Below are 27,148 nucleotides of genomic sequence, written 5' to 3' on the forward strand. Positions count from 1 at the left end.
AGGGTCGCTCTTTTGATGCGTGGATGTTTAGAATTCCAAATAAATGAGGTTATTGTTGAATCTAATTGCTTAAAGAACGATTTATTAATGTATATTGGTATGTTTTGAAATAAAAAAAGGAGCTTAGGAAGAATATTCATCTTAACAGTGTTAATTCTTCCAGCTAGTGTGAGATGAAGGGTTGACCATCTATGCAAGTCTTGTTTAATTTTTTCCATACAGACACGAAATTTTGTTGATAAAGAGCTTTATGTTTACTTGTGATGTTTACCCCGAGGTATTTAAACTGTTCTGCAATGATAAAAGGAAGGGTGTCTAATCTAATATTATATGCTTGCGAATTCACGGAAAGAGTACACTTTTATTCAGATTAATTCTGAGACCAGAGAGCTTTTGAAATTCTGTGAGTGCTGCTAAGACTGCAGGCACAGAATTTTCTGGGTCCGATATATACAGTACCATGTCATCTGCATATAATGAGATTTTCTGTTCCAGTCCTTCTCTGCTAATCCCCTTTATCTGATCAGTATTTCGACAATGTATTGCCAGTGGTTCAATGGCAATTGCAAACAGCAGTGGTGACAAAGGGCATCCTTGTCTTGTGCCACGTTCTAGTTTAAAGTAGTCTGAGCAAATGTTATTGATGCAAACTGAAGCTTCTGGGTTAGTATACAGTAATTTAATCCATGCACAAATGTTGGGCCAAACCCAAACTTCTCCAAAATAGTAAAAGGTATTTCCATTCAATCATGTCGAATGCTTTTCTGCATCCAATGATAATAATATTTCTGGGGTGTTTGATTTAGTTGGTGAGTATATTACATTAAACAGGCGTCGAAGATTTGAAGATAAGTGTCGGCCCCTAATAAATCCAGTTTGGTCTTGTGATATTATTGAGGGAGCACTTTCTCCATCCTTCTAGCTATGATTTTAGAGAGTATTTTAACGTCGTTATTCAGAAGTGAAATTGGTCTGTATGATGCACATTGTAATAAGTCCTTATTTTGTTTTGGAAAGACAGTGATTAGTGCTTGGCGAAAGGTTTGTGGAAGAGATTGGTTATCTCTGGCTTCTGTAAATGTTGCTAATAGGAGGGGAGCTAGCTGAGCGGAGAATTTCTTGTAAAACTCTGCAGGGTAGCCATCAGGGCCTGCTGCTTTTCCACCGTGACTTTATAGCATCCAGTAATTCTGATAATGACAGAGGTTTATCGAGCTCCTCCACACTAATAGCGTCAATTTGTGGTATCTGTAATTTATCCAGAAATGCATTAGATTGTATATTGTCTTCTTTAAACTCAGTAGTATATAGGGATTTATAGTAGTCTCTAAAAGTGTACATTATATTTTTGTGTTCGATGATTTTATCTCCATTCGTGTTAGTAATTACGAGATTGCGTTGCACTTCTTGCTTGTGAATTTGTTGCTAAAAGCTTATTAGCTTTCTCTCCATGTTCATAATAATGATGTCTGGATTTGTAAATTAGTTGTTCGGTTTCTTTAGTTGTCAAGAGGTTTAATTCTGAATGTAGAGCCTGCCTCCTCTTATGTAGAGTCTCGCTTGGTAGTCTGGCATGTTCTTCATCTATTTTAGTAATTTCGCTTTTATCTCTGCTACTTTCTTCGCGGATTTATTTCTGTGGGAAAGATATGAGATAATCTGTCCTCTTAAGAAGGCCTTAAGAGTTTCCCAGAGTATTCCTGCAGAGATCTCAGGGGATGTATTTGTCTCTAGAAAGAATTCAATTTGTTTGGATATAAATTCAGTACAATTCTCGTCAGCTAATAGAAGCGGATTGAGGCGCCATCTGCGGGGTGAGTGTATGGGGCTTAGTAATTTCAGCTCCAAGATCATCGGAGCATGGTCTGAAATAACAATAGCATCGTATTTACAAGATTTAATCTTAGGCAAGAAGTTATTATCTATAAAGAAGTAATCAATCCTTGAGTAGCAATGATGTACTGGTGAGTAGAAAGAATATGTTCTTGAATTTGGGTTTAAAACCTCCAGGGATCTGATAAGTTGTGATCAGTTATAAACTTTGTAATTATCTTTGCGGTGTTAGTTGCCGTTCCCCCTGTGGAGGAAGTCTTATCTAAAAGTGGATTTAGAACACAATTAAAGTCCCCAGCCATTATAAGTTTATGAGTGTTCAGATTGGGAATGGATGCAAATAAATTTTGTATAAATTCCTTATCATCAACATTAGGTGCATAAACATTTATCAAAATCATTTTACAGTTAGATAAGTCTCCCATGACCATCACATATCTCCCTTCAGGATCCAATACTACATCTGATGCTACAAATGGTACTGTTCTATGTATGAGAATTCCCACCCCTCTAGTTTTCTTTGTAAAACTAGAATGGAACATTTGGCCAGACCAGTCTTTTTGCAGCCGGAACTGATCCTTACTTAGTAAGTGGGTTTCCTGTAAAAATACTATTTTAGCATTTAGACCTGTTAGGTGAGAAAGTACTTTCATTCTCTTTAATTTCTCTTTGATTTTTTTACGGCAGCTGGAGTGCCAGTCCTGCCACCAACCCCCAAGTTGGAGGACCTGCTTGCAGGACTAGATGCAGATTAATGTCATACCCAGAAAGAAGCAATTGCAGGTTAACACTAGAATCCTGGAAGCCTATGAAAAAACTTGTAATCCCGGGCCACCTTAAATTCCTTCACACCTCTCCGTTAGCTTCTTTTGTGTTGCAAATGTGTCGATCACCTCAAGGAGGAAGCAGACTGCTATGCCATCCCCCCACCAATGCAGCTCAGGTTGCAAAGAAGATTCTCAGAGCTCAAGTGTGTTTATCTGGGTGTGAGATGACTTGAATTGTAGAGGGTAAACAATATATTGTCATTTGGAATACATACATTTCATGTGTGTTCCATGTCATGTGATAACAGGAAATGTGAGGCAGGAATTTCTGAATACATAGCTAAATCAGAAACGTTTTTCATGTTTTAGTAATAATTAGACAAATTGTAGACATAAAGTGTATAATGTGTGAAGTCTGAAGTCCAAATATCAAATAAACACTTTCACAAAAGGTACAAATATAACAAAACAAGTGCACTTTTATTCAAGAATATAACTGAAGGAAAAGAAGTTGGCTTAGGATACGACACTGACACGACCACTTTGGTGGTGCAGCAGTAAGAACCACTGACTCATAATCAAGAGGTCGTGGGTTTGTTTCCCGGGTCCTCCAATTGCCATTTTGAGTAGTCAGCTGCTATTTTTATTACTATTATATAATAAAAACATACATTTGTTTTCAATCTCTAACAGCAGGTGTAAATTTATAGTACTTGTAAAAGTTAAGATTTATTTTTTCTTTATTCTCTTAGTCACGTTTACGCTCCCCCTGAGGTTCATACTAACTCAGCGTGAGCCAGAACACTCAGGAATAAAACTGAATAATAAAAAAATTTAACTGACAATAAGATACCAAGAAGGCACGATTCACCAGTGTTTGTGTGTCAGCTTTTATCCCTCCACAGCAGACAATTTCCAGTTCCATTTTCTCAAAACACCACTCACACCCACAGTTTTTCCCAGTCATGTACACCACTAACACCCAAGATCTGACACTATTTTCAAATAAAGAGGTTTGTTATACCACGTCTTTAAAACCAACATCATCAGATCTGGGTTTGGAGCGTGAATGTTACTGAGAGAATAAAACTGAAAAAAAGAATGTTAACTTTTACAAGTACCATAAATTTACACCAGCTGTTACAGATTAAAATCAAATGTATGTTTTTATTATATAATAGTAATAAAAATAGCAGCTGACTACTCAAAATGGTAATTGGAGGACCTGGGAATTGAATCTGTGACCTCTTGATTATGATTGAGCAGTTCTTACCGCTGCACCACCCAAGCGGGTCATGTCAGTGCCGTACCCTGAGCCAGCTTCTTTTTCTTCAGTTATATTCCTGAATAAAAGTGCACTTGTTTTGTTATAGTTGTGTCTTTTGTGAAAGTGTTATTTGATATTTGGACTTAAGTCTTCATCTATCTCTCTATTAAAAAATAAAATCCTGGAGAGAAACACTAGGGAGACGAGACGTGATCTTCACGTGAAGATCATGGAAGACACTTAAAAGACCCGCAAGACAAAAGAGATTGGCCATGGAGCTTCTCGCACGGACCTTAAACATGAGACTTTGTGTCAAGTGATTGACCCAGGACCGTCTCGCGGGGACGTAGAACATGAAATTCTTGCAAGACATGCCCTACTTACAAACAATATCAAATAAGACCATAGGCAGCAAAACACTCAGTTGTGTAAAGCCTTTGAGCACACACAGATCCAGGGCTCTCAGCGCATATAAAGTGTATAAGGACAATAGGTTATAAATGAAATATGGATGACTAAGTGAAGAAGAAAGCAACGTGGAGAAAAGAGACTCAAAAACGTTTGAGAGAAAAAAAAGAAAAAGAATAATCTAGGTGCAAATTCAGAAAATAAGGAAAGTAATTATCAGCCCGAAACAAGTGGAATTGGAAAAAAAAGCACGTCCATTCGGGCTCAGAAATAAAAGATAGAGAGTAAAAGACAAAGTAGAACTTCATAAATGTGCTATACACATGCAGAGCAGGTTAGAGATTATGAAAACAGTGGAGTTCGAAAGGCTAAAAGAAAAAAATGGCACGATACACATGTGGAGAAAGTTAAAGAATATGAAAGTAGAAAAATTAGAAAATATAAAAAAAAGAAAGTAAAGATTGCAGTAGCGCAAACAAACGGAAATTATTACTCAAAAAAGGGAAAATAATCACCACTGACCAGGTGTCATTGGGGAAAAAAAAGCAGGACAAAGCGAGGTCAGAAATAAGACAAGAGTAGAAAACAAAAGTAAAACGTCATAAAGAGGTTCAATAACAAGGGGGCCAAAAGCAAGCAGAGCAGGTTAGAGTTAATGAAAACTTGTGTGAAACACATACAGACCAAGATACAGAATATCCATCCATCCATCCATTCTCTAACCCGCTGCATCCAAATACAGGGTCACGGGGGTCTGCTGGAGCCAATCCCAGCCAACACAGGGCACAAGGCAGGAACCAATCCTGGGCAGGGTGCCAACCCACCGCAGGACACACACAAACACACCAAGCACACACTAGGGCCAATTTAGAATCGCCAATCCACCTAACCTGCATGTCTTTGGATTGTGGGAGGAAACCGGGCGCCGGAGGAAACCCACGCGACACGGGAGAACATGCAAACTCCACGCAGGGAGGACCCGGGAAGCGAACCCGGGTCTCCTAACTGCGAGGCAGCAGTGCTACCACTGCACCACCGTGCTGCCCGATACAGAATATGAAAGCAGAAAAAAACTAAAGTGTCAAAGCAAAGAAAGTAAACATTGCATTAGTATGTAAATATTGTAAGGCTTTGAAGTTTAAGTCAGATAATTTCAAAAACAGGGTTTACAGTAATCCCTCGCTATATCGCGCTTTGACTTTCGCGATTTCGCTCTATCGCGGATTTTATATGAAAGCATAACTAAATATATAACGCAGATTTTTCGCAGCTTCGCGGGTTCTGCGGACAATGTGTCTTTTTACTTCCTGTACATGCTTCCTCAGTTGGTTTGCCCAGTTGATTTCATACAAGGGACGCTATTGGCGGATGACTGAGAAGCTAACCAATCAGAGCACGCAGTTAAGTTCCTGCTTGCTGAATGCAGTGCTAACCAGGAAGTCTCGTCTCGCTCATTCAGCATCAACGTGTTTCGCTGTGTAAAGAGTTGTGCTCTTTTGTGTTTATCTTTGTGCATAGTCAAGCCCTTCATTATGGCTCCAAAACGATCTGCTACTGCTTCAGGGGCCGTGCCCAGCATAAAGCGGAAGATGTTAACGCTTGCCGAAAAGGTAAACGTTTTGGATTTGTTAAAGGCTACGATTCTTTTTATATTCCTTTCCTACTTTTTAAATAAGATCTACGGCCGCAGTGTCCTTTTAACCAGGGTGCAAAACAAGTTGTAAGTGGATGTAATAAGGCAGTAGTCTGGATGGAATCTGCTTTAGGGATTTGGATTGAAGACTGCCAGAAGAAGAACAACGGCAGTGCTACACAATCGCCTGAAGTGGCTCCTTTAAGGGCTGTAACGCTCTCCTTTGTTGTGCAGTAAAATAAAACTCATTGTTATCGGACAAGTCATCGTGTCATTGTTGGTGAGTAACCGTAATTAATTTTCTACTTACAGTACTTAGTATATGTACGTACGTTTAGTGTCACTGTAAACACATATTTACTGTATACTATTTTTGTTGCATTGTACGTATTTATTGCTGGTGGCATGTCTATCGTAATGGCTGTAACATGTGATATCGGAGACACTCAATATCTTTAAAATAATATTTAGGTTTTACTGTATATAAACAGTGTGTTTATATACATAATTTCAATGAATCTTACCTAATATCTAAGAGAATACAAAGGGATTATGCTGTATAACTCTGCTGGGAATATTTATAAACAGTGTGGGAGAGTTTATAAGGGCTTAAAATATATAAAAATAACCATAGAAACATATGGTTTCTACTTCGCGGATTTTCACCTATCGCGGGGGGGTCTGGAACGTAACCCCCGCGATCGAGGAGGGATTACTGTACCTCACATGCATTCATTGGTTACTTTGCAAAAGAAATTATTAACTGCTGATGATGTAGATCGTTTTGTCTGTACTGAAATTCCAAACAGAGAAACCTATCCTGAGTTATGGTACAAAGTCATTAACACTGCAATTACCAGAGCCTATGAAAAAACTCGTAGATCCGTCCCACCTTAAATCGCTTCTCACCTCTCTGTCAGCGTCTTTTGTCCTTTAAATGTGTTGATAAGCAGCAAGCAGTCCGCTCTCACATTCCCCACCGGCACACAGTTTTCTCAGCTCAAGTCTGTTTACCTGCATGTCAGTTGCTTGTAGTTGTATTGAGTGAGAAGTCAAGCAAAATCACACCTTTTATAAATAATATATCGTTATTTGGAACACACGCATTTCTTGTGTGATCCGTGTCTACAGCAATCTATGTAAACACATCATTAAAAAAGAAACGTTTTTCATGTTTTAGTAATAATTGACAAAATGTAGACATGAAGTTTATATTGTGTGAAGCCTGAAGTCCAAATATCAAAGAAACACTTTCACAACAGGTACAAATACAACAGAACAAGTGTGCTTTTATTCAAAAATATAACTGCAGAAAAACAACACGCATTAGGGTATGACATTGACACGCATTTACTACGACTGCTTCAGTGATGCAACAGTATCAGCAGTTGAATGGTAATCCAAACTTCACAGGTTCGATCCCCGAACAGTCCGTTTTGAGAACTCAGTGGCTTTTATTCTTACTATTTTAGAATAAAAACATACATTTGATTTCAGTTGTAACAGCTGCTGTAAATATATGATACTTGTAAAGGTTAGCTTTGCTTTTTTTTTTTTTATTTTTTTTTTTTTTTTTTATTCAGTTTCATTCTCTCAGTCACGTTCATGTTCCTACATTCACCCATCCCCCCAAATCTGACACTGCTGTTTTCTCATAAAGACGCGCTATAGCTCAGCACTCTGTAGGAAGTAAGTAAATAACATTCGATCTAGCTTATATGTAAGTGACATATAATTGTGGATGTACAAGAATAACCAAACAAGTGCACTTTTATTCAAGAGTTTAACCGAAGAAAAAAGAAACACACAAGTACACTGCAGAGCTTCCTGTGTTTGAGTGACACGGACATGCTCAAAAAATACACGTGTAATGCCACGAAAAGTGCACGTAGACACTTCAGTTTGCAAGCATTGGTACAAGAATGCAGTCAGACTTCTTTTTCGGGCACATACACTGTTCAGATGTTATTTATTTGGATTTATTTACTTACTTCCTACAGAGTGCAGAACTATATGCATCATTATGTGAAAACAGCAGTGTCAGATGGGTTTCATTTCATTCAGTTTCATTCTCTCATTCGCGTTCAGGATCCTAACCTACCCCCACCCCACCATCTGACACTGCTGTTAAACTCTGGTAATTCTAGTGTTAAATACATGTCTCACTGACCTCATTTAAAAAATTCAGCATATTGGGACTCGAAAGATTCCAAATATTGTTTTTACAGAAGATCTGAAATAAAAGTGAAACTAATGAAATAGCAACAATTCAAAGGAAAAAAAAAACTTAAAAGTGTGTATCCGGAAAACCAAAAACGGGGTTGGCGAGCAAAGCAAGCAGGGAGAAGCCCCATTAAATATAAAAGCAAAGCCCTCACTGACTCACAACTAATTTTCCCAGTTTCCATATAGGCGGGAAGCTGAAATTTTGCATGTTCATTCCTTGCAGTATACTTACAAAAATTAGGTATGTTTCATGTCCTATTGTAACACCCAAGGGGTGGGGGTTGGGGGGAGAGTGTACCACCTAAACTGTATATATAGATAGGGGAAACCCCTCTTCACTATTTCTGTGACTTCCAATATACATAGGAAGCCCAAATTTCCCATGCTCATCCTTTACACTGTACTTAGAAACATTGTATGTTTCATTTCATGCTGTGCCCCGTAACAAACTTTCAAAAATAACGTCTTCTTTTTGGCGGTTCTCACCATTATGCCGTAAGGAACTTTCAGAACTGACCCTCTCCTTTTGGCGGTTTCATTCCTCATTTCTGTTAACAGACGATTTATTTCACGGTAGAGATGGACAAGGGCCGCCCCCGGTCCCCCTTCCTTTTTCCGCACGGCTGCTGTCTGCGCACCTACCACGTGGTTGGCTCCCTGCCTAAAAATGTACATTTCTCCTGCACAACATTTACAATCATAAATTAAACTCTTTGCAATCATCAGATTCACTCTCAATACTAAAAAGCCTATGACAATTACATTGACAATCATGTTACGTTATTTTTAAAATGTTTCCTTTTCTTTTTCATAACTTTTTAACACACTACTTCTCCGCTGCGAAGTGCGGGTATTTTGCTAGTACATTGTACACTTCATGTCTAAAACATGAAAAAGGTTTCTGTTTTAGCTATGTGTTAAACAATTGCTGCCTCGCATTTCCTATCATCCTACATTTACATAGACCGTTGTAGACATGGAACACATATGAAATGGCACTTCACATCGAAAGAGACTTCATTCAGCTGGGAGAACTTTTTGCCTGAGTTCAGCTGCGGCAGTGGGGGGGATGGGATAGCAGTCTGCTTGTGCTGATCAACACATTTGCAACACATAAGATGCTAATGTAGTGGTGTAAAGGAGTTTAAGGTGCCCTAGGATTACAGGCTTTTTCAGTCTTTGGGGACGGAGTACAATTACTTATGCCTTTTGCGGGATTCAAACCAGCAACCTTTTGATTCACGGTGCAGATCCCTAGCCTCAGAGCCACCACTCAGCCCACACAGTTTCTCTACGAATTATCCACATTTTAAGCAAATACCACTGCCTCTTATTAACAGATAGATTAAGTTCTGCAAGTGATTCATGAAACCTGAAATCTTAGAGGTTTTACCACTTAAAATTTAAAGCATAGAAGGGTGAGATGTTTTTTTCCTTTAGAACATGAAGAACCATTAATTTGTCTTTAATGTACATTTTTTTTACCTTTTTAGTTAAAAATTGTTGTAAAAATTCAAACTGCACTAAATAAAACTAAATAACTCACTTTTGAAATTTTATTTAGTCATTGTACAGTACTTAGCAACTTCTGTGTAGCTGTCATACATCAATGATGATGATGTTATCAGCTTCTTAAATGATAATAGCAACTAGCTGCTATGGTATTTTGTACTGGTAACAGTCAGATAAATTATGAGTAAAGGATTAGTTACATAGGATTTATTAAAATAATTGAAGCACAGCCTTCTCTTTTCTGGCCAAGGCTGCTGTTAATTTTGGTTATTTCTCCTTTAAGCCGAAAAATCCTTTTACTTAAAGATAGGTTTTCTTGGCTAAGTTTTCCAAGTTTTTTTGCAGATTTAAGGATTTATTTCCATAATTAATTCTGTGTTGCTCCAAGTAGGATTATAAGTTTAGTAGTGTAGAACACATCATACCTAGGTTTATGCACCTAAACAGTGTGCAACCCCTAGTCTGTGCTTATACTTGTGGGTTCTCTCATCTTTTCCTCTTGCATCTAATTTGGGATGCACACTGCTTCTAAAGTATATATGGAGAATTCATCCAAATCCTTAATACACCCAGGTTTGATCGGAGATGTAGAAGGATGTAGTTTAATCATGTAGTCTGCTTGGGGTAATTGTATATTGTTCTTGGTTAGGGTAATAATATATTGTTCTGTGTTGTCCTTATGACCATTGTTTATCAGAGGCTGGCAGTCTTAATGGTAACTTAAAGTAACATAACACTATCATATTGGCATTGCTTTGGATTCACCTTTTATAAATCCAAACATCAGGCAAGCCAAACATAAGCAGCAGTGTGCAGCACATCAACACTTAGGCCTTGTTCACACGGGCATTAAAATCGAGCGGTTTTTTTTTGCGTTCGTAGCGTCCGGTGAGCGCGGATGAAGCGACAAGTGTTTTCTACACGTAGGAGTCAATGAGAGTGTTCACACGGGCTTTGGTGACGTGCGTTTGTCCGGCTGCGCGTTTATATGGCATCAAAAAAACGTTGCATGCAGCTTTTTCTTGGCGTTCAAAACCCAGCGAACGCAAGGAAATCGCTTCTAGTTTGTTTTCTGCGTGTTTATTTTACGCTGCTGGGTTCAGGCATTTCAGTGCATAACACCAGTGTAAGCGCACACTCGACTACTGTTTCCTTACCTCAAAGTGACAAGTAGTCTCTCTTCGGGGCTAACACCAAGTCGCATATTGGTTGATCGGTGTGCAATGTGACATTGCACCAGCTGCAGCAGACAATCAAAAGTCTGAAACCGACATCCGAAAGTAATTAAAAAACTTGCGCGTATATTTTCGCATTTCTTCATAAAGCACAAAAAAACTTCCTTTAACCCGACGTTGTGCGGTCAGAGGACGAACCCAGTAGCGGAGGTGATATTTTCTCTCCCTACGTCGCCGTATTACGAGTATTTTTAAAACAAGAAGATTAATATCTAACATAGCAAAATGGTCCATGTTGAAAGGAGGCACCTCAAATAAAACGACAAGGGTTTTCATATCCAGTTCCTGACACTGCCTCCACAGGTTAACACACAAACTACAATTTGGGCTGCAGGCTGGCGTTAGACAGAGACAAACGAACGCCGGTGTAGAAGTCAATCGATCGCCACCACAAAATGCAACATAAACATCTAGGACGTCCAGAGCAAGTTCGTTTATCCAAAAACTTAACGCCCGTGTGAACAAGGCCTTAAGTATAATCCACCTGCGTCTTCCTCCGTTCCTCTTGCCTACATTAAAATGTCTTTAGTTGGGATCATAAATGAGGAATATCTCTTGTTGTTATCTTGTTTTTATCAAGGAGCAACTTCCAAGTGGCACCCTTTTCACCTCTTGCCTGGTAGAAGAATGCATAGCAGGTACTGAAGAAAAGGCTATGTAAAGGAAAGGAAACTTAGTAAACTAAAACAAGAAAACAGACTTTCTTAGAATAACATGAACGATGTCTGGAGTGAACTAATTGCTGGCCTCAAGGAATCCAGGTTTTAGTTGCTAGAAGGAGATGTAGACAAAGCTAAAAGCCGCAAACCAATTTTTAATAGCTTTTGAGCGGATATGGCAACAGATTTATGTCACAATATAATTAAAATTATCATGGCTTAGGTATTTATCTATATGCAAATGTTTTTCATTCTGAATCTAGTTTAGATGCTTCATTTGGCCCAATTTTCTAGGTTAATAGTATTTCTTCTATGATGTTTCTGTTCATAGGGGCCATTTTAATCAACTACAATAATAATAATAATAATAATAATAATAAATATATATAACACCTTTTTCATGCTCAAAGCTCTTCACAGAATTTCAGAATAAACAACAGAGTAAAAGCAGGTAATACGTCAAATATACAACACTGGATACAAAATAGTATCAGCATAAAAACTTTTAAATAAATACAGAAAACACAAAGCTTTTAATTAGAATAACAGACATTAAACCACAGAAATACAAATTCTGCAAGAAAACCCTCAACCAAGAATATAATTTGTTATACAAAAAGAAAATCATCCATAGCACCTGAACAGGGAGGAAAGCTGAAAGAAGGGTCAGAATGTCAGTGTAAAGCAACTTCTAAATAAAGAATTGAGTCCGCTTATCTAATTAATTTATATTCAAAATATCTTTATTGTGTAAAATAAAAAGAACTAACAAAGAAATAAACATATACAGTCATGGCTGAAATTATTGGCACCCCTGGAATTTCCACAGAAAATGCACCATTTCTCCCAGAAAATTGTTGCAGTTACAAATGTTTTGGTATACACATGGTTTATTTCCTTTATGTGCATTGGAACAACATAAAAAACAGAGAAAAAAAGCCAAATCTGACATAATTTCACACAAATCTCAAAAACCGGGCTGGACAAAATTATTGGCACCCTCAACTTAATATTTGGTTGCACGCCCTTTGGAAAAAATAACTGAAATCAAGCGTTTGCTATAACCATCAACAAGCTTGTTACACCTCTTAACTGGAATTTCCAACCACTCTTCTTTTGCATACTGCTCACGGTCCCTCAGATTTGAAGGGTGCCTTCTCCCAACAGCAATTTTGAGATCTCTCCATAAGTGTTCAATCGGATTTAGATCCAGACTCATTGCTGGCCACTTCAGAACTTTGTAGCACTTTGTCTTCAACCATTTCTGGGTGCTTTTAGAGGTATGTTTGGAGTCATTGTCCTGCTGGAACACCCATGACCTCTGACGCAGACCCAGCTTTCTGACACTGGGCCCTACATTGCGCCCCAATATCTTTTGGTAGTCTTCAGATTTCATGATGCCTTGCACACAGTCAAGGCATCCAGTGTCAGAGGCAGCAAAACATCCCCAAAACACCTTAGAACCTCCACCATGTTTGACTGTAGGTACTGTGTTCTTTTCTTCATAGGCCTCATTCCATTTTCTGTAAACAGTAGAATGATGAGCTTTACCAAAAAGTTCTACCTTGGCCTCATCTGTCCACAAGACGTTCACCCAGATGGATTTTGGCTTCCTCAAGTACATTTTGGCAAACTCCAGTCTGGCTTTTTTATGTTTCTGTGTCAGCAGTGGGGTCCTCCTGGCTCTCCTACTATAGCGTTTCATTTCGTTCAGATGTCGACGGATAGTTCAAGCTGACACTGTTGCACCCTGAGTCTGCAGAGCAGCTTGAATATGTTTTGAAGTTGATTCGGGCTGTTTATCCACCATTCGGACTATCCTTCGTTGCAGTCTTTTATCAATTTTTCTCTTCCATCCACGTCCAGGGAGATTAGCTACAGTGCCATGTGTTGTGAACTACTTGATTATGTTGCGCACAGTGGACAAAGGAACATGAAGATCTCTGGAGAGGGACTTGTAGCTTTGAGATTGTTGATATTTTTCCACAATTTTTGTTCTCAAGTGCTCAGACAATTCTCTGCTCTTCTTTCTGTTCCCCATGCTTAATGTGGCACACTCAGACACACAACAGAAAGGTTGAGTCAACTTTTCTCTATTTTTACTGGCTTCAGGTGTGATTGCTATATTGCCAGCACCTGTTTCTTGCCACAGGTGAGTTCAAAGGAGTATTATATGCTTGAAATAAAACGATTTACCCACAATTTTGAAAAGGTGCCAGTAATTTTGTCCTTCCCATTTTTGGAGTTCTGTGTGACATGATGTCAGATTTGGTTTTTTTTTTCTCTGTTTTTTGTGTTGTTCCAATGCACACAAAGGAAATAAACATATGTATACCAAAACATTTGTAATTGCAACAATTTTCTGGGAGAAATTGTGCATTTTCTGGGAAAATTCCAGGGGTGCCGATAATTTTGGCCATGATTGTATCACATCCCATTAAAAAAACATAGCATGTTTAAAAATGTGTATTATATAGACTGTACAGTAAAAAAAAGAAAATTAAACAAGATTAACAATAAAAAAATAATGAAATAGCTATTCTTCCCAATTGCTTTGGTTCCCCATTGAACAACAACAAGCAAGCCTAATTAGTCTTTAATATTGCATTTCAAAACATAATTTTGTTGTCATGAAGAAAAATTATATACAGACAAACCAAAGACGATTTAGATCTACTGATTTAGATTGACTGAATACTGCCTCAACAGCCCTACAACACGTACAGCCTACTAAAGAAAGGTTTACAGCATTTCAACGTACGTGTTTCAAAAGATGTAAAACAGTACTTATTGTTACGTACTCAAAACTTTATACTGTAAAGTTTTTGCCTACTTTTTTAAAAGCTCTGTTGCACTCCATTTACTTTGGTGTCCTAAGCATGTGTTTATTTTGCTTATAGGTTAATCCAGGGGTACTTTATTATCATTATTATCCGTATTTGAAATGGAACAAATAATACTACTCTGTGTTACTGGCTTCTTATCATCTTCAATGAACTTGGGGGTAGGTGTATGATCATCTTCAAATTCCGAAGATATGATCAAAAACAATATCAGTCTGAGAAGTGATGGGGTAATAGGGAGAGGGATGGGGGTCTTAGTCTTAAGATTCTGTCGTAAACAGTTTCAGACATGGGAGGGAGGGTGTACCTGTAAAGTTGTATTTGTATATTGTGATGGATGTGTCAGCAGGTGTCAGAATGCCATCTTTCCACCACACACTGTCTTTTTTCAGTGGGTAATAAAAATGGCTTCCTGATGTTTTCAGCTGTGGTAAAAATGATAAACAGTTGACAAATTTGTACTGGTGTCTCTTTCAACCAGTATAATGTCTACCACAAGATTTTCCTTCCAACTGCCACCTTCTTCCAATGACCAGTCCTTCCACACCATCCCTACTACATTAACAACACCTACTTTTTCAACTGGAGTGGCCTGTGATGAGACCACCTCTGACCATCAGTATGCACTGTCTATAACTAAACATCAAGTGAGGGGACAGCTGAGGAAGCTACAAGCAGTGGAACCAGATGGAGTCAGTCCTTGAGTTCTTTAAGGCATGTGCTGACCAACATTGTGGTATCCTCTCTCACCTCTTTATTCTTCCCTTAAGGTTCAAGGAAGTGCCACAGCCATGAAAAACATCCTGCATTATTCCACTTCTAAAGAAGGCAGGTGACTCGTCACCTAATGACTCAAGACTAGTGGCATTTACATTATACAAATTGAAGACCTTTGAGAGGCTGGTCCTGGACTGTACGAGTTCTCTTATGGTAGACCACCTGCACCCATTGCAGCTTACCTTTCAGACAAAGATTGGAGTCCTTGATGCAATTATCTGTTAGCTCCCAAAGGCTTATTCTCACTTGCACAAAGTTGGTAGAACTGTAAGGATTGTGTTTTTTTAAATTTATTTCTCCAGTGCCTTCAGTACCATCCATCCCTGCTAAGTAGAAAGCACAAACATATGCAAGAATGTGAGCCTATTGTGTTCTGGATAATGGATATCTGTCAGCACAGAATATTTAGCGGAAGAGTGTTTCTATTGGATTGCCGCTGATGGACGGCCTTATATGGGCAGGCACTCAATTACGTGGGAGGCGTGACGATGAAAGACGCAACTCCGCCTCACACGGCGACCGAGCTGCAGGCTATGGCCGGTATATATGTACATAAGTAGGTTCCAGTTATGACCGTTACGTGTAGAATTTCGAAATGAAACCTGCCTAACTTTTGTAAGTAAGCTGTAAGGAATTAGCCTGCCAAATTTCAGCCTTCTACCTACATGGGAAGTTGGAGAATTAGTGATGAAGTGAGTGAGTCAGTCAGTCAGTCAGTGAGGGCTTTGCCTTTTATTAGTATAGATATATGGGTATGTACAATGGGTACAGAAAGTTTTCAGACCCCCTTCAATTTTTCACTCTTTGTTATATTGCAGCCATTTACTAAAATCATTTAAATTAATTTTTTCCTTGTTAATGTACACACAGCACCCCATATTGACAGACAAAAAAAATAATTTTTGAAATTGTTGCAGATTTATTAAAAAAGAAAAACTCAAATATCACATGGTCCTAAGTATTCAGACCCTTTGCTCAGTATTTAGTAGAAGCACCCTTTTGAGCTAATACAGCCATGAGTCTTCTTGGGAAAGATGCAACAAGTTTTTCACACCTGGATTTGGGGATCCTCTGCCATTCCTCCTTGCAGATCCTCTCCAGTTCTGTCAGGTTGGATGGTAAACATTGGTGGACAGCCATTTTTAGGTCTCTCCAGAGATGCTCAATTGGATTTAAGTCAGGGCTCTGGCTGGGCCATTCAAGAACAGTCACAGAGTTGTTGTGAAGCCACTCCTTCGTTATTTAGCTGTGTGCTTAGGGTCATTGTCTTGTTGGAAGGTAAACCTTCGGCCCAATCTGAGGTCCTTAGCACTCGGGAGAAGGATTTTGTCCAGGATATCTCTGTACTTGGCCGCATTCATCTTTCCCTTGATTGCAACCAGTCGTCCTTGTTCTGCAGCTGAAAAACACCCCCACAGCATGATGCTGCCATGCTTCACTGTGGGGACTGTATTGGACAAGTGATGAGCAGTGCCTGGTTGTCTCCACACATACCACTTAGAATTAAGGCCAAAAAGTTCTATCTTGGTCTCATCAGACCAGAGAATCTTATTTCTTACCATCTTAGAGTCCTTCAGGTGTCTTTTAGCAAACTCCATGCGGGCTGTCATGTGTCTTGCCTCTCCTCCAGAGTGCTAAGGACTGGGCTCAGACTGGGCCGAAGGTTTTCCTTCCAACAAGACAATGACCCTAAGCACACAGCTAAAATAATGAAGGAGTGGCTTCACAACAACTCTGTGACTGTTCTTGAATGGCCCAGCCAGAGCCCTGACTTAAATCCAACTGAGCATCTCTGGAGAGACCTAAAAATGGCTGTCCACCAACGTTTACCATCCAACCTGACAGAACTGGAGAGGATCTGCAAGGAGGAATGGCAGAGGATCCCCAAATCCAGGTGTGAAAAACTTGTTGCATCTTTCCCAATAAGACACATGGCTGTATTAGCTCAAAAGGGTGCTTCTACTAAATACTGAGCAAAGGGTCTGAATACTTAGGACCATGTTATATTTGAGTTTTTCTTTTTTAATAAATCTGCAACAATTTCAAAAATTCTTTTTTTTGTCTGTCAATATGGGGTGCTGTGTGTACATTAATGAGGAAAAAAATAAATTTAAATGATTTTAGCAAATGGCTGCAATATAACAGAGTGAAAAATTGAAGGGGGTCTGAATACTTTCCATACCCACTGTATGTGTGTGTATGTATATGTATGTATGTATATATATATATATATATATATATATATACACACACACACACACAAACATATGTACACACATACAGTAAATAAAACAAATATGGAACTGAGATTTAGCTCATGGAATCATCCAAGTGGTTTGTTAAGAACATGATTATATACACTTTTGTAGATCATAAAATTCGGAGACGTCAAATAAATATATAATAACATTACCAAAAGGATTAGAAAATACAAAAGTTAATCTGTTGATGGTAAAACAAAGGTCTACCATTAGTTATTTTTCCATTTTAAAATATACAGTAACTAAAAGTAACGTAAATGGCACAGTGAATCTTCACTAAACTGTAACTTTTAGTTTAATCAGGAAATGGACCAGAAGTGAAATTGTTGCTTTTACACCTTCTGCAAATAAATGAAAACACTGTACATTTCTCCACATAAGCAATCAAGAAATGTTTTCATGATCAACAATTTAATGATGCAAAGATTAATGATGTTCAAGAAACACATAATGCAATGAAAACATCCTACATACCTTGAAGGGTAGTACTATTAAAAGCAGGGATCTTTCAATGCCATTTTGACTTGTATTTGAATTATATTTACATAATAACTCTTGATCATGAAGTAGCAAAAGTTCTAACCTCTTTCATCCAAATTAGTACCTTGAATCGGAGTACTGGGTGTTACATATTAAACAAACTTTTTTTCAGTCTTGCATTGTGTTGCAGGAGAGGGTGTGTTAAACCAACTGTATGTCCCTGCTGTATAGCAATGGAGGAACATTCCTCAAGTAGTATAGAAAATACTTTGTTTGTAGTTGTACCAGAGTTAAAAAAGCTGCATCTAAAAGTTACTATTTTATTAAAACTATTATTTTATTTTATATTTATCTCTCATTATTTTGGACTTGAGTTGTGCATTAAAGGTAGTATTATGAAAGCTTGAAAGTGCTGAATTCTGTTTCAAACCTGTGCATTCTTTTGGGATTTTTCAAGGTAATATAGGAAGTAAGTGAAATAATTTTAATGATTGAGAAATTGAAATGTAATCCACTAATTTATTGAATAATGATACAACCTCACTTCTGCAATGTACCAGTTGAGGTTGCTGAATGGGTTTATAGTTTAGATGGAGCTTGGTCTGTGATTGGATTTACATCCATATTAGCCTTTATCCCAAGATAGACCTTGTAATTACTCAGAGTGTAGAGTCTCAGACACCTGAAGTAATAAAGTATGGCCGTAAAGAAAAGGAAATTTAAGAAGAAATTAACCCCTCACTTTCATTCTGTACACAAGCAAAATGTCCCACTTCATCCTTTGTCTAATATAGTCATATCACAAGATGAGGATAAGCCATTTTGAACTGCTTGTAGGAATAATTTCCTTTGTTGTGTCATAATAAAAATAATCTGTATCGTAGTATACAGTGCATCTTGAAAGTATTCGCAGCGCATCAGTTTTTCCACATTTTGTTATGTTACAGCCTTATTCCAAAATGGATTAAATTAATTTTTTTCCTCAGAATTCTACACACAACGCCCCATAATGACAACATGACAAAAGTTTGAGGTTTTTGCAAATTTATTAAAAATAAAAAATTGAGAAAGCACATGTACATAAGTATACACAGCCTTTGCCATGAAGCTCAAAATTGACCTCAGGTGCATCCTGTTTCTGAGATGTTTCTGCAGCTTAACTGGAGTCCACCTGTGGTAAATTCAATTGATTGGACATGATTTGGAAAGGCACACACCTGTCTATATAAGGTCCCACAGTTGACAGTTCATGTCCGAGCACAAACCAAGCATGAAGTCAAAGGAATTGTCTGTAGACCTCCAAGACAGGATTGTCTAGAGGCACAAATCTGGGGAAGGTTACAGAAACAGTGGCCTCCATCATCCGTAAGTAGAAGAAGTTCAAAATCACCAGGGGCCTCATGTATAACGCCGTGCGTAGAACTCGCACTATAACATGGCGTAAGCACAAAAGCCGAAATGTGCTTACGCTACATAAATCCCGATCAGCTTGAAAACTAACGCTCGTGCACGCGCATTATGTGACGCCCAAATCCTCCCAGAATTACGCCTATTTGAATATGCAAATCAATATAAATCGCCCTTAAGCGCAGCCTTCTGTGAAAAGACAATGGGAAAAGCACGGGGGGAAACATAAGAATTTCAGCGAATACCAAGTGGAGGCAAAGAGAAAACATACTATTTGTTCAAATAAGCCGTGGTATAATCAACAAAAGGAAGTTGATCGAGTGGCATAGCGTGTTGGAGAAACATGAAATCTCACATCCACAAAATCGCACAGTGCCGGAAATAAAAAAGAAGTCACATATCAAAGTCGCCGTGGAAAGCTGAGTTGTAAGCCCACTGTCTGAGTGTCATATGAAAGCTTATTAGGGTACAGAGAAAAAAGCCACACGGTGGGGAAAAAGCTCGAAATGTCCACTTCAATCTCGACATTTCCACTTTAATCACGTAGTTTATTTTGTCATTAAAGTAGAACATCATAAAATTCATCTTAAAATTGTTTAATTAACCAGTTTCTAAAATCACATCGTAATTAAAGTAGCACGTTAAATGCTTTGTTTTGTATTTGATTTTCTATGTGCTCTATGTGTGTGAATCACTACTTGCTTCTTAAACCATCTCTCTTCCCCCAACTGGACACAGAATCCATTACATTTGTGATATTACAGCTCTCTGAATAACTAAAATACTGAGATGTATACGTGATGTCATTTTCATGATGATAGGAGTTAAAGCACGTTATTAAACATGTTTCACTTCGATGAAATAATTTATTGCAGCAGTCATGCACGGTGGATGGCCACGTATGTTGCAGACACTAGCCGCCTTGTGCTCATGACACAAGCATTTAACTTTTGCCGAAATTTGTCGCTGCGTTTTTAGCTGTGTTGTTATTTTATCTTTCTGTTTTATATTCAGTATATATTGGCGTAGCCGTCACTGCAGTCAGTGCTTTTCTTTCCCCAAGTAACCGATCGCCATACAATCAGCTCTGTAATAGACGTTAAGCCATCTGTAAGCTTAGCGCCGATTCTTCAAAACGTTTAAAGAACATTGAAATATCTTCGTAGTACATGTTTAATTATTCTATCTAAAGACAATCACAGTGAAGAATATAGATTATTTAAATGAAGTTAAAGTTTTATCTGTATATAATTTAACAAACATATTTTGCTGCATTTCACCTTAAAAATGATATCGTCATCATATGTAAATACGCGCTTTATAAAGTGGCTCAGGTTGTGCGATATTATAACTATAGTGCAAGTTTACAGTGGGGTGATTGTACTTATAAGTACAAACAGTTCTACAAGGAGCACTTGATTGGCTGCATTTAAAGTTCTTGGGATTAAACTGTTTTGAACCGCGAGGTCCGTTACAGGAAAGGCTTTGAAACGCTTTTGCCGTGGCAGAGACAGCGTGTGCTTAATGCCGTATACCGATAATTCTCTTTCCGATCAGCTGCTGCTGTGATTCACACTCAGATACAGTGATATAAATACTCCGAGTGGCGCAGTGAGAGAAATATGGAAAAAGATGATCCGCTGTGGCAACTCCTAACGGGAGGAGCTGAAAGAAGAAGAAGTGAGAGTAACAACGCTAAAGCAGTTATGGCATTTGGAATACTATGGCTGTTCCCTGGACCATTATATTGTTACAAGTTAATTACAATCAGATGCATTGCACTAATAAACAATATGCGGTTAGTTTCTGTGTATTTATAAAGCCGCGTCATGAAAATAATGAGTAACCACACAAGAACAGTAGCACTGCTTTGACGCTCGGTGCCGCCAGTTTGCAAAACCGAGCGGAGAACTTGCGTACGACAAGGCATGAGGTACCGTGGAAAAGTGCGTGGCTTTACGCCAAGTGTAGGTTTTATACATCGCGATTTGAACGTGGAAAAGTTCATACGCAACATTTCTGTCCGTACGCACCGTTTATACATGAGGCCCCAGGACTCTTCCTGGCCAGCCATCTAATCTGAGCGATCGGGGGAGAAGGGCCTTAGTCAGGGAGGTGACCAAGAACCCGATGGTCACTCCGTCAGAGCTCCAGAGGTCCTCTGTGGAGAGAGGAGAACCTTCCAGAAGGACAACCATCTCTGCAGCAATCTACCAATCAGGCCTGTATGGTAGAGTGGCGAGACGAAAGCCACTCCTTAGTAAAAGGCACATCGTAGCCCGCCTGGAGTTTGCCAAAAGGCACCTGAAGGACTCTCAGACCATGAGAAACAAAATTCTTGGTGTAAATGCCACGCGTCACGTTTGGAGGAAACCAGGCACGGCTCATCACCAGGCCAATACCATTCCTACAGTGAAGCATGGTGGTGGCAGCATCATGCTGTGGGGATGTTTTTCAGCAGCAGAGACATCCTGGATGAAAACCTGCTCCAGAGCGCTCTTGACCTCAGAGTGGGGCGACGGTTCATCTTTCAGCAGGACAACGACCCTAAGCACACAGCCAAGTTATCAAAGAAGTGGCTTCGGGACAACTCTGTAAATGTCCTTGAGTGGCCCAGCCAGAGCTCAGACTTGAATCCGATTGAACATCTCTGGAGAGATCTTAAAATGGCTGTGCACAGATGATTCCCATCCAACCTGATGGAACTTGAGAGGTGCTGTAAAGAGGAATGGGCGAAACTGGCCAAGGATAGGTGTGCCAAGCTTGTGGCATCATATTCAAAAAGACTTGAGGCTGTAATTGCTGCCAAAGGTGCATTGACAAAGTATTGAGCAAAGGCTATGAATACTTATGCACATGTGATTTCTCAGTTTTTTTATTTTTTAATAAATTTGCAAAAACCTCAAGTAAACTTTTTTCACGTTGTCATTATGGGGTGTTGTGTGTAGAATTCTGAGGTGATGCACTGTGAATACTTTCTGGATGCACTGTATATTGTTGCAAGGTACAGAACAGGAAAATAGTTAAAGTTAAATGTGGAGGGCTCAACAGAGATTTAAAAAACAGAAATATTTTCCCTGCCAAATTAAACTAGATCTACTTTATTATTCCCTTTATAGCCTTCATTAATTTGGTCCTTTCTTTGCCAACAATAACAACTACATCCTTTACTCTAGTGAATCCTCTCCAAAACCCCAAACATACATAGAAATAACAAAAACATGAGATCCATTTGGGCAAGATTCTGGCAACTCATTTCATAATTAGCTTAAAGGGAGAATATTGTAGCAAGACAGTCAGAACTATCTTCCTCACACCTAGCAACAATATTTGTGTAATATAGGTGAGAATGAAGATGCATCGTACATTAAGTACATGTATAACGAAATATAATGTAATTTTCTCCAACATGCTTAATACAGCTGAAGGTTACAACCACCACAGGCTTCCCAGCAGTCACAATGTGTTTAGTAAATTAATAGGCTGCATATATATATAGTATGTCATTAAGAAAATTCACAAGTGTCGAAATATCTGTATAGCTGGTCTACCTCAATGAAGAAAACATTGTAGTGAAAAGGTATAAGAAAATAATATTTGAATATGCTTCAGGTAAATTTAAGATTTACTGTTTTGCATCAAGTAATTCTTTAAATGAGCTGGTTGGTGTAGGAATTAACTAAAAGTTCCTTTTTTGGACCTTCTTGATTACTGCATTGATTAAATGTCTCTTATGAGCAATATTTAGACTGAAATCTGGAGCAAACCCAACTCAGACCAATTTTTGGCTGCTTCCTGGAGGTGTCTTACTGCTGACACAATTTTCCTGTCTATATGCAACAAGTGGCCAATGTTTGGTTTATGAGGATGTGGTGGCCTATTAAAGACGATGATGCTCACATGATTTTTAACTGTTCTTTGTTAAGGGTGTTAAAAACAAGTTATAAAGCTACAGATGTGGAAAAACATTTACACTCTCTGCTCTTATACTGTCTCTTACACTCTCTGCACCCTCAGTGTGGCTAAAACATTTGATTTTTCAAGTCTGGCAATTTTCACCTTTTCCCCCCAATTTCTTGAAGCAAGGCTAGTCCAAATGTTAGTTCATTTGAGATTTATCAGTTACCCGGCTTACAGTTTCTTTTTGATTATTGGACATTGCTCCTGCATTTTTCACCTCTACAGTAATGCAGGTGTCATTTCCGGAATTTGAAAAATTATATTTTTGAAGCTATAATCCATGAGAAATGCGTTTTATGTACCTCAAGGCATTATTACTCTCTTATTTTGTAGGAATCTTGTGACTCTGCAGAGGTGGAAGAGAAATCTGTCACTGGTTTTCAGAACCACACTGTGGCTTTAGGTCTGCAAACATTCCCCAAGCTTAGTTTGGAGCGAAGGGAGAGTGAAAGCACACCCCTAGGTGAAGTCTTTCTGAAGAAGCGCGAGTATGATAACCCATACTTTGAGCCACAGTATGGCTTTCCTGTAGAAGAAGATGAAGATGCAGATGGAGAGCAAGAAGAAAGCTACACTCCTAAATTCAACCAGAATTTAAATGGAAACAGGTGAATGCATCTAGTATATAATTCTCTACTTGGTGGGATTCACCTGATGTAATTTTTTCTCTTTTAGATTCACCGACAGGAATTGGCAATAAACTCTGTAATGTCACAGCCAGTCTTACGATAATCCTTCTTTATCTAATCGCCTCTCTATTTTGGTCTTCAGGTCTCAAAAGCCTTTGCGTCCCAGCAGCCTGAAATTGCCCAGTGACTCAGATGCGGAATCAGACTCGCGTGCAAGCTCTCCAAACTCAACTGTATCTAACAATAGTACTGAAGGATTTGGTGGATTAATGTCTTTTGCCAGTGAGTAATTAACCCATCTTGCTGCCACATTATCCAGCCTTGTTAGTGGTTTGTCTTGCTTTGTTGGTTTGAGTTTTTCATTTTTTTTTCTTCTAACTAAACTAAGCCTGATTTTTCCCATTTTTTCTTTATTTGTTGTTTTGTTTAATTATGCATAATATAATCTCTCTTTCATTGTTTAAGTTTGTAGACTGTACGGCACCACAATCGTATTAGAAAACAGTAATAACAAAAACAATTGTTGTGTAAATCAAGAAAGTAAATTTATTGCAATAGCTTTACTTCAGAATCTCCTTTGTGGCATTGGTTTGAAATGGGTGAACATCTCGCCTTAAATAATTTCCTTTTCATGTTAAATAAAGTCAGTGTGACAAGAAGAGCTAGGTGTAATCCCTTTTGCTACTTGCATAGCAATAATTAAATGTATGGGCCTTTGTGTTGTAAGAGTAATTTACTTGTAACTCATTTTCACACATACTGTATACCCTGTTGTATTACCAGGTTGATTATCCCAGGAATTGAGCCTTCACAAATGACACTCCCCATCTAGAACAAAGTTATGATGGGATGGGAACCTATAAGATCTATGACTAGTGTGTAAAACGATTTCAGTTTGCTTATAAATTGAGTCCTTGGTAATTTGTTTGTCTTCTGTATATCTCCCGAAAACTATGTAAAATGTTCCTCCATGACTTGGATGAAGAGTAGCTAAAGAATCAAATTTAGTTTTTAATTGTGTGCATGCTTGTGAAAAGCTTTGAAGTAGGTTGCAGGTGCAGTATATATGCCAATGGCTGAGTTGTTTGGTTCTTGTGCACTTTGTTTACATGTATTACCTTCAGGGTTAAGTAGTGTTTTTTAATGGATTTTGTTTGAAATTAGGTATTCCTGAGAATAGTGCAATTGTAAGCCTTTGTCAATGATTCTTGTATGTCCCGTTTCACAGAATTTCAACATTGATTTGCAAAAGACCTTGATATGTTAGTTTAACAGTAAATTCCTAATCTAACCTGCCTGTGTGAAAAAGGCAGTACAGCGATTTGCCTGTACTAGAGGTTGGCGTTACTCAGTCATGTAATTAATGTTGTTTAGCTTCAGGTTTAACAAAACAATCTCTCCTTTTTCTGTAATCATACAGTCTTTACATTCTTTTCATTGAAGTAGCTTTTGTGTCTCTGTTTCTGCAGGTAACCTATATAAAAACCACAGCACAAGCTTCAGCCTATCCAATCTGGCTTTGCCTACAAAGGCTTCAAGAGACAAAACAAATCCCTTTCCCAGCTTGAAAGGTATAAATGTACATTTCTGTATTGGCCTGCATTCAGATTTGTCTGGTTATGGCTGGATTTCAATCATTAATTTGAAATTGCCTAGTGACTTTTAATACTGAGTCAGACTCACACATCAGCACTCCCAATTTTACTTTTTTTTTATATATAAAAACATCATTGCATTTGGCCTGTGTCTTCAGAAATAGCAGGTTTATTTTAGACAAAAAATACTGATATAGACAAGTATTTCATCTTGTGACTAAAGTTTTGCTTAAAGAAATATATGAACAAAAACGGGCAATTGTTCTTCCTCCTTGACACCCTCCCTAAAATATCATCTTTCTGAGCAATTTCACTGAAGCTCCTGCTTTTTGTATTTTGTCTCTGTGTTGTACCTACCATAAAACACTTACCAGTACTTGATAATTGTGTTCTCAATTTTACCTTGAGGAGCAATGTACTTGTTCAGAGCACACAATTTCTGTTTTAGCCCCGATCTCCCAGCCTGCCTCCAGTTATGTTCATCTTTCCTGTTCTGCTTCTCTTTGTCATGTTTTTGACTGTTCCCCACTGCCCATATTATGTAAGTTTTGACATGTTCTGATCATTCACCAATTTCCGCTTAACCTGATTCTCTTTCTTCAGCTCGAGGCTGACACTTTAGGATCTGTTTGGTCTAGTCTGAGCATTCACGATTTCTTTCACATTGTGAAACCTGGCCCCGGCACAGACAGACGGACAACGTTTTCTCACCCATCACACTGTTTATTTACACTATGTACAATAATATATAAATGTCACGTGCACTCACAACCCCAGCGCCCTTGGCACTGAATCCCCCAAAGTCCAGGGCCCACAGTCTCTGTGCCTTTGTCCTGGCCGCCTCCTGTCCGCTCTCCAGCTCCGTCTACTTCCTCCCGACTTCCACCAAATGACTGGAGGGAGGCGGCCCCTTAAATAATGCCCCGGATGAGCCCCAGGTGTTTCCGGCCTCTTTTCTTTAGCCACGCCCCAGCGTGGAAGTGTCGGCTGCTTTCCTGGCGCTCTCCGGCGCCACCAAAGTCTTCCCCGCACTTCCTGGTGTGGCGGAAGTGCCGGGCTCCCGGATAATTAGGCACCGGGCGCCGCCTGGCGGTGGCCACGGGTCCCTACAGGGCTGGGCTTCAAAGCCCTGTACCCGAGGCCCCCTGCCTAACCAGGACGGACGCCCCACTCTGTCTGGAGGAGGCACTCGCCCTCCTCCGGTCCTCCAAGGCGTCCCGGCCGGGCTCCAGCCCCAACCGGCAACCGCGGGGATAAACCGGCATCGGGCGCCGCCTGGCGGTGACCACGGGCCCCTACAGGGAAGGGCTTCCATGCCCTCAACCCGTGGCCCCCAACAGAACCAGGACGGACGCCTCGGGTCTGGAGGAGGCACAAGCCCTCCTCACGTCCTCCTGGGCGTCCCGGCCGGGCTCCAGCCCCGGCGGGGCCACAACATATATCACTTAATTCATGGAGTGTCTGCCATGCTTTTCATTGTTTCTGTAAATTTCTTCTCACTGCCTGAAATGAATTCCCTGTGTTCTCATTTTTGTTGTGTCATAACATCATGCTACCATGTTTAAATGTGAGCTAGTTGTAGGATGATTTTTTTTGTTTGTGTTTCATTGCTTCTTTATTTTGTGTTTTTTTCCCTCTTATTTCCTTCCATAATTC

General features: G+C 39.1%; 1 protein-coding gene across 28 annotated transcripts in view; it reads left to right on the forward strand.

Moving 5' to 3' along the window:
• Nucleotides 1-27,148, forward strand: part of madd (MAP-kinase activating death domain) — a 252,051-nt gene that overhangs the window by 133,451 nt on the left and 91,452 nt on the right. For 25 of the 28 annotated variants that reach the window (XM_039753998.1, XM_039753924.1, XM_039753975.1 and 22 more), the window contains exons 13-15: nt 23,602-23,876; nt 24,040-24,179; nt 25,367-25,468. In XM_039753998.1, the coding sequence (XP_039609932.1) occupies nt 23,602-23,876; nt 24,040-24,179; nt 25,367-25,468 (517 nt within the window). The remainder of the gene's footprint in view (nt 1-23,601; nt 23,877-24,039; nt 24,180-25,366; nt 25,469-27,148) is intronic. The other 3 variants (XM_039754062.1, XM_039754102.1, XM_039754110.1) reach the window with 1 other exon arrangement.

This window comes from Polypterus senegalus, chromosome 1 (genome assembly GCF_016835505.1).
Source record: "Polypterus senegalus isolate Bchr_013 chromosome 1, ASM1683550v1, whole genome shotgun sequence".
NCBI lineage: Eukaryota > Metazoa > Chordata > Cladistia > Polypteriformes > Polypteridae > Polypterus > Polypterus senegalus.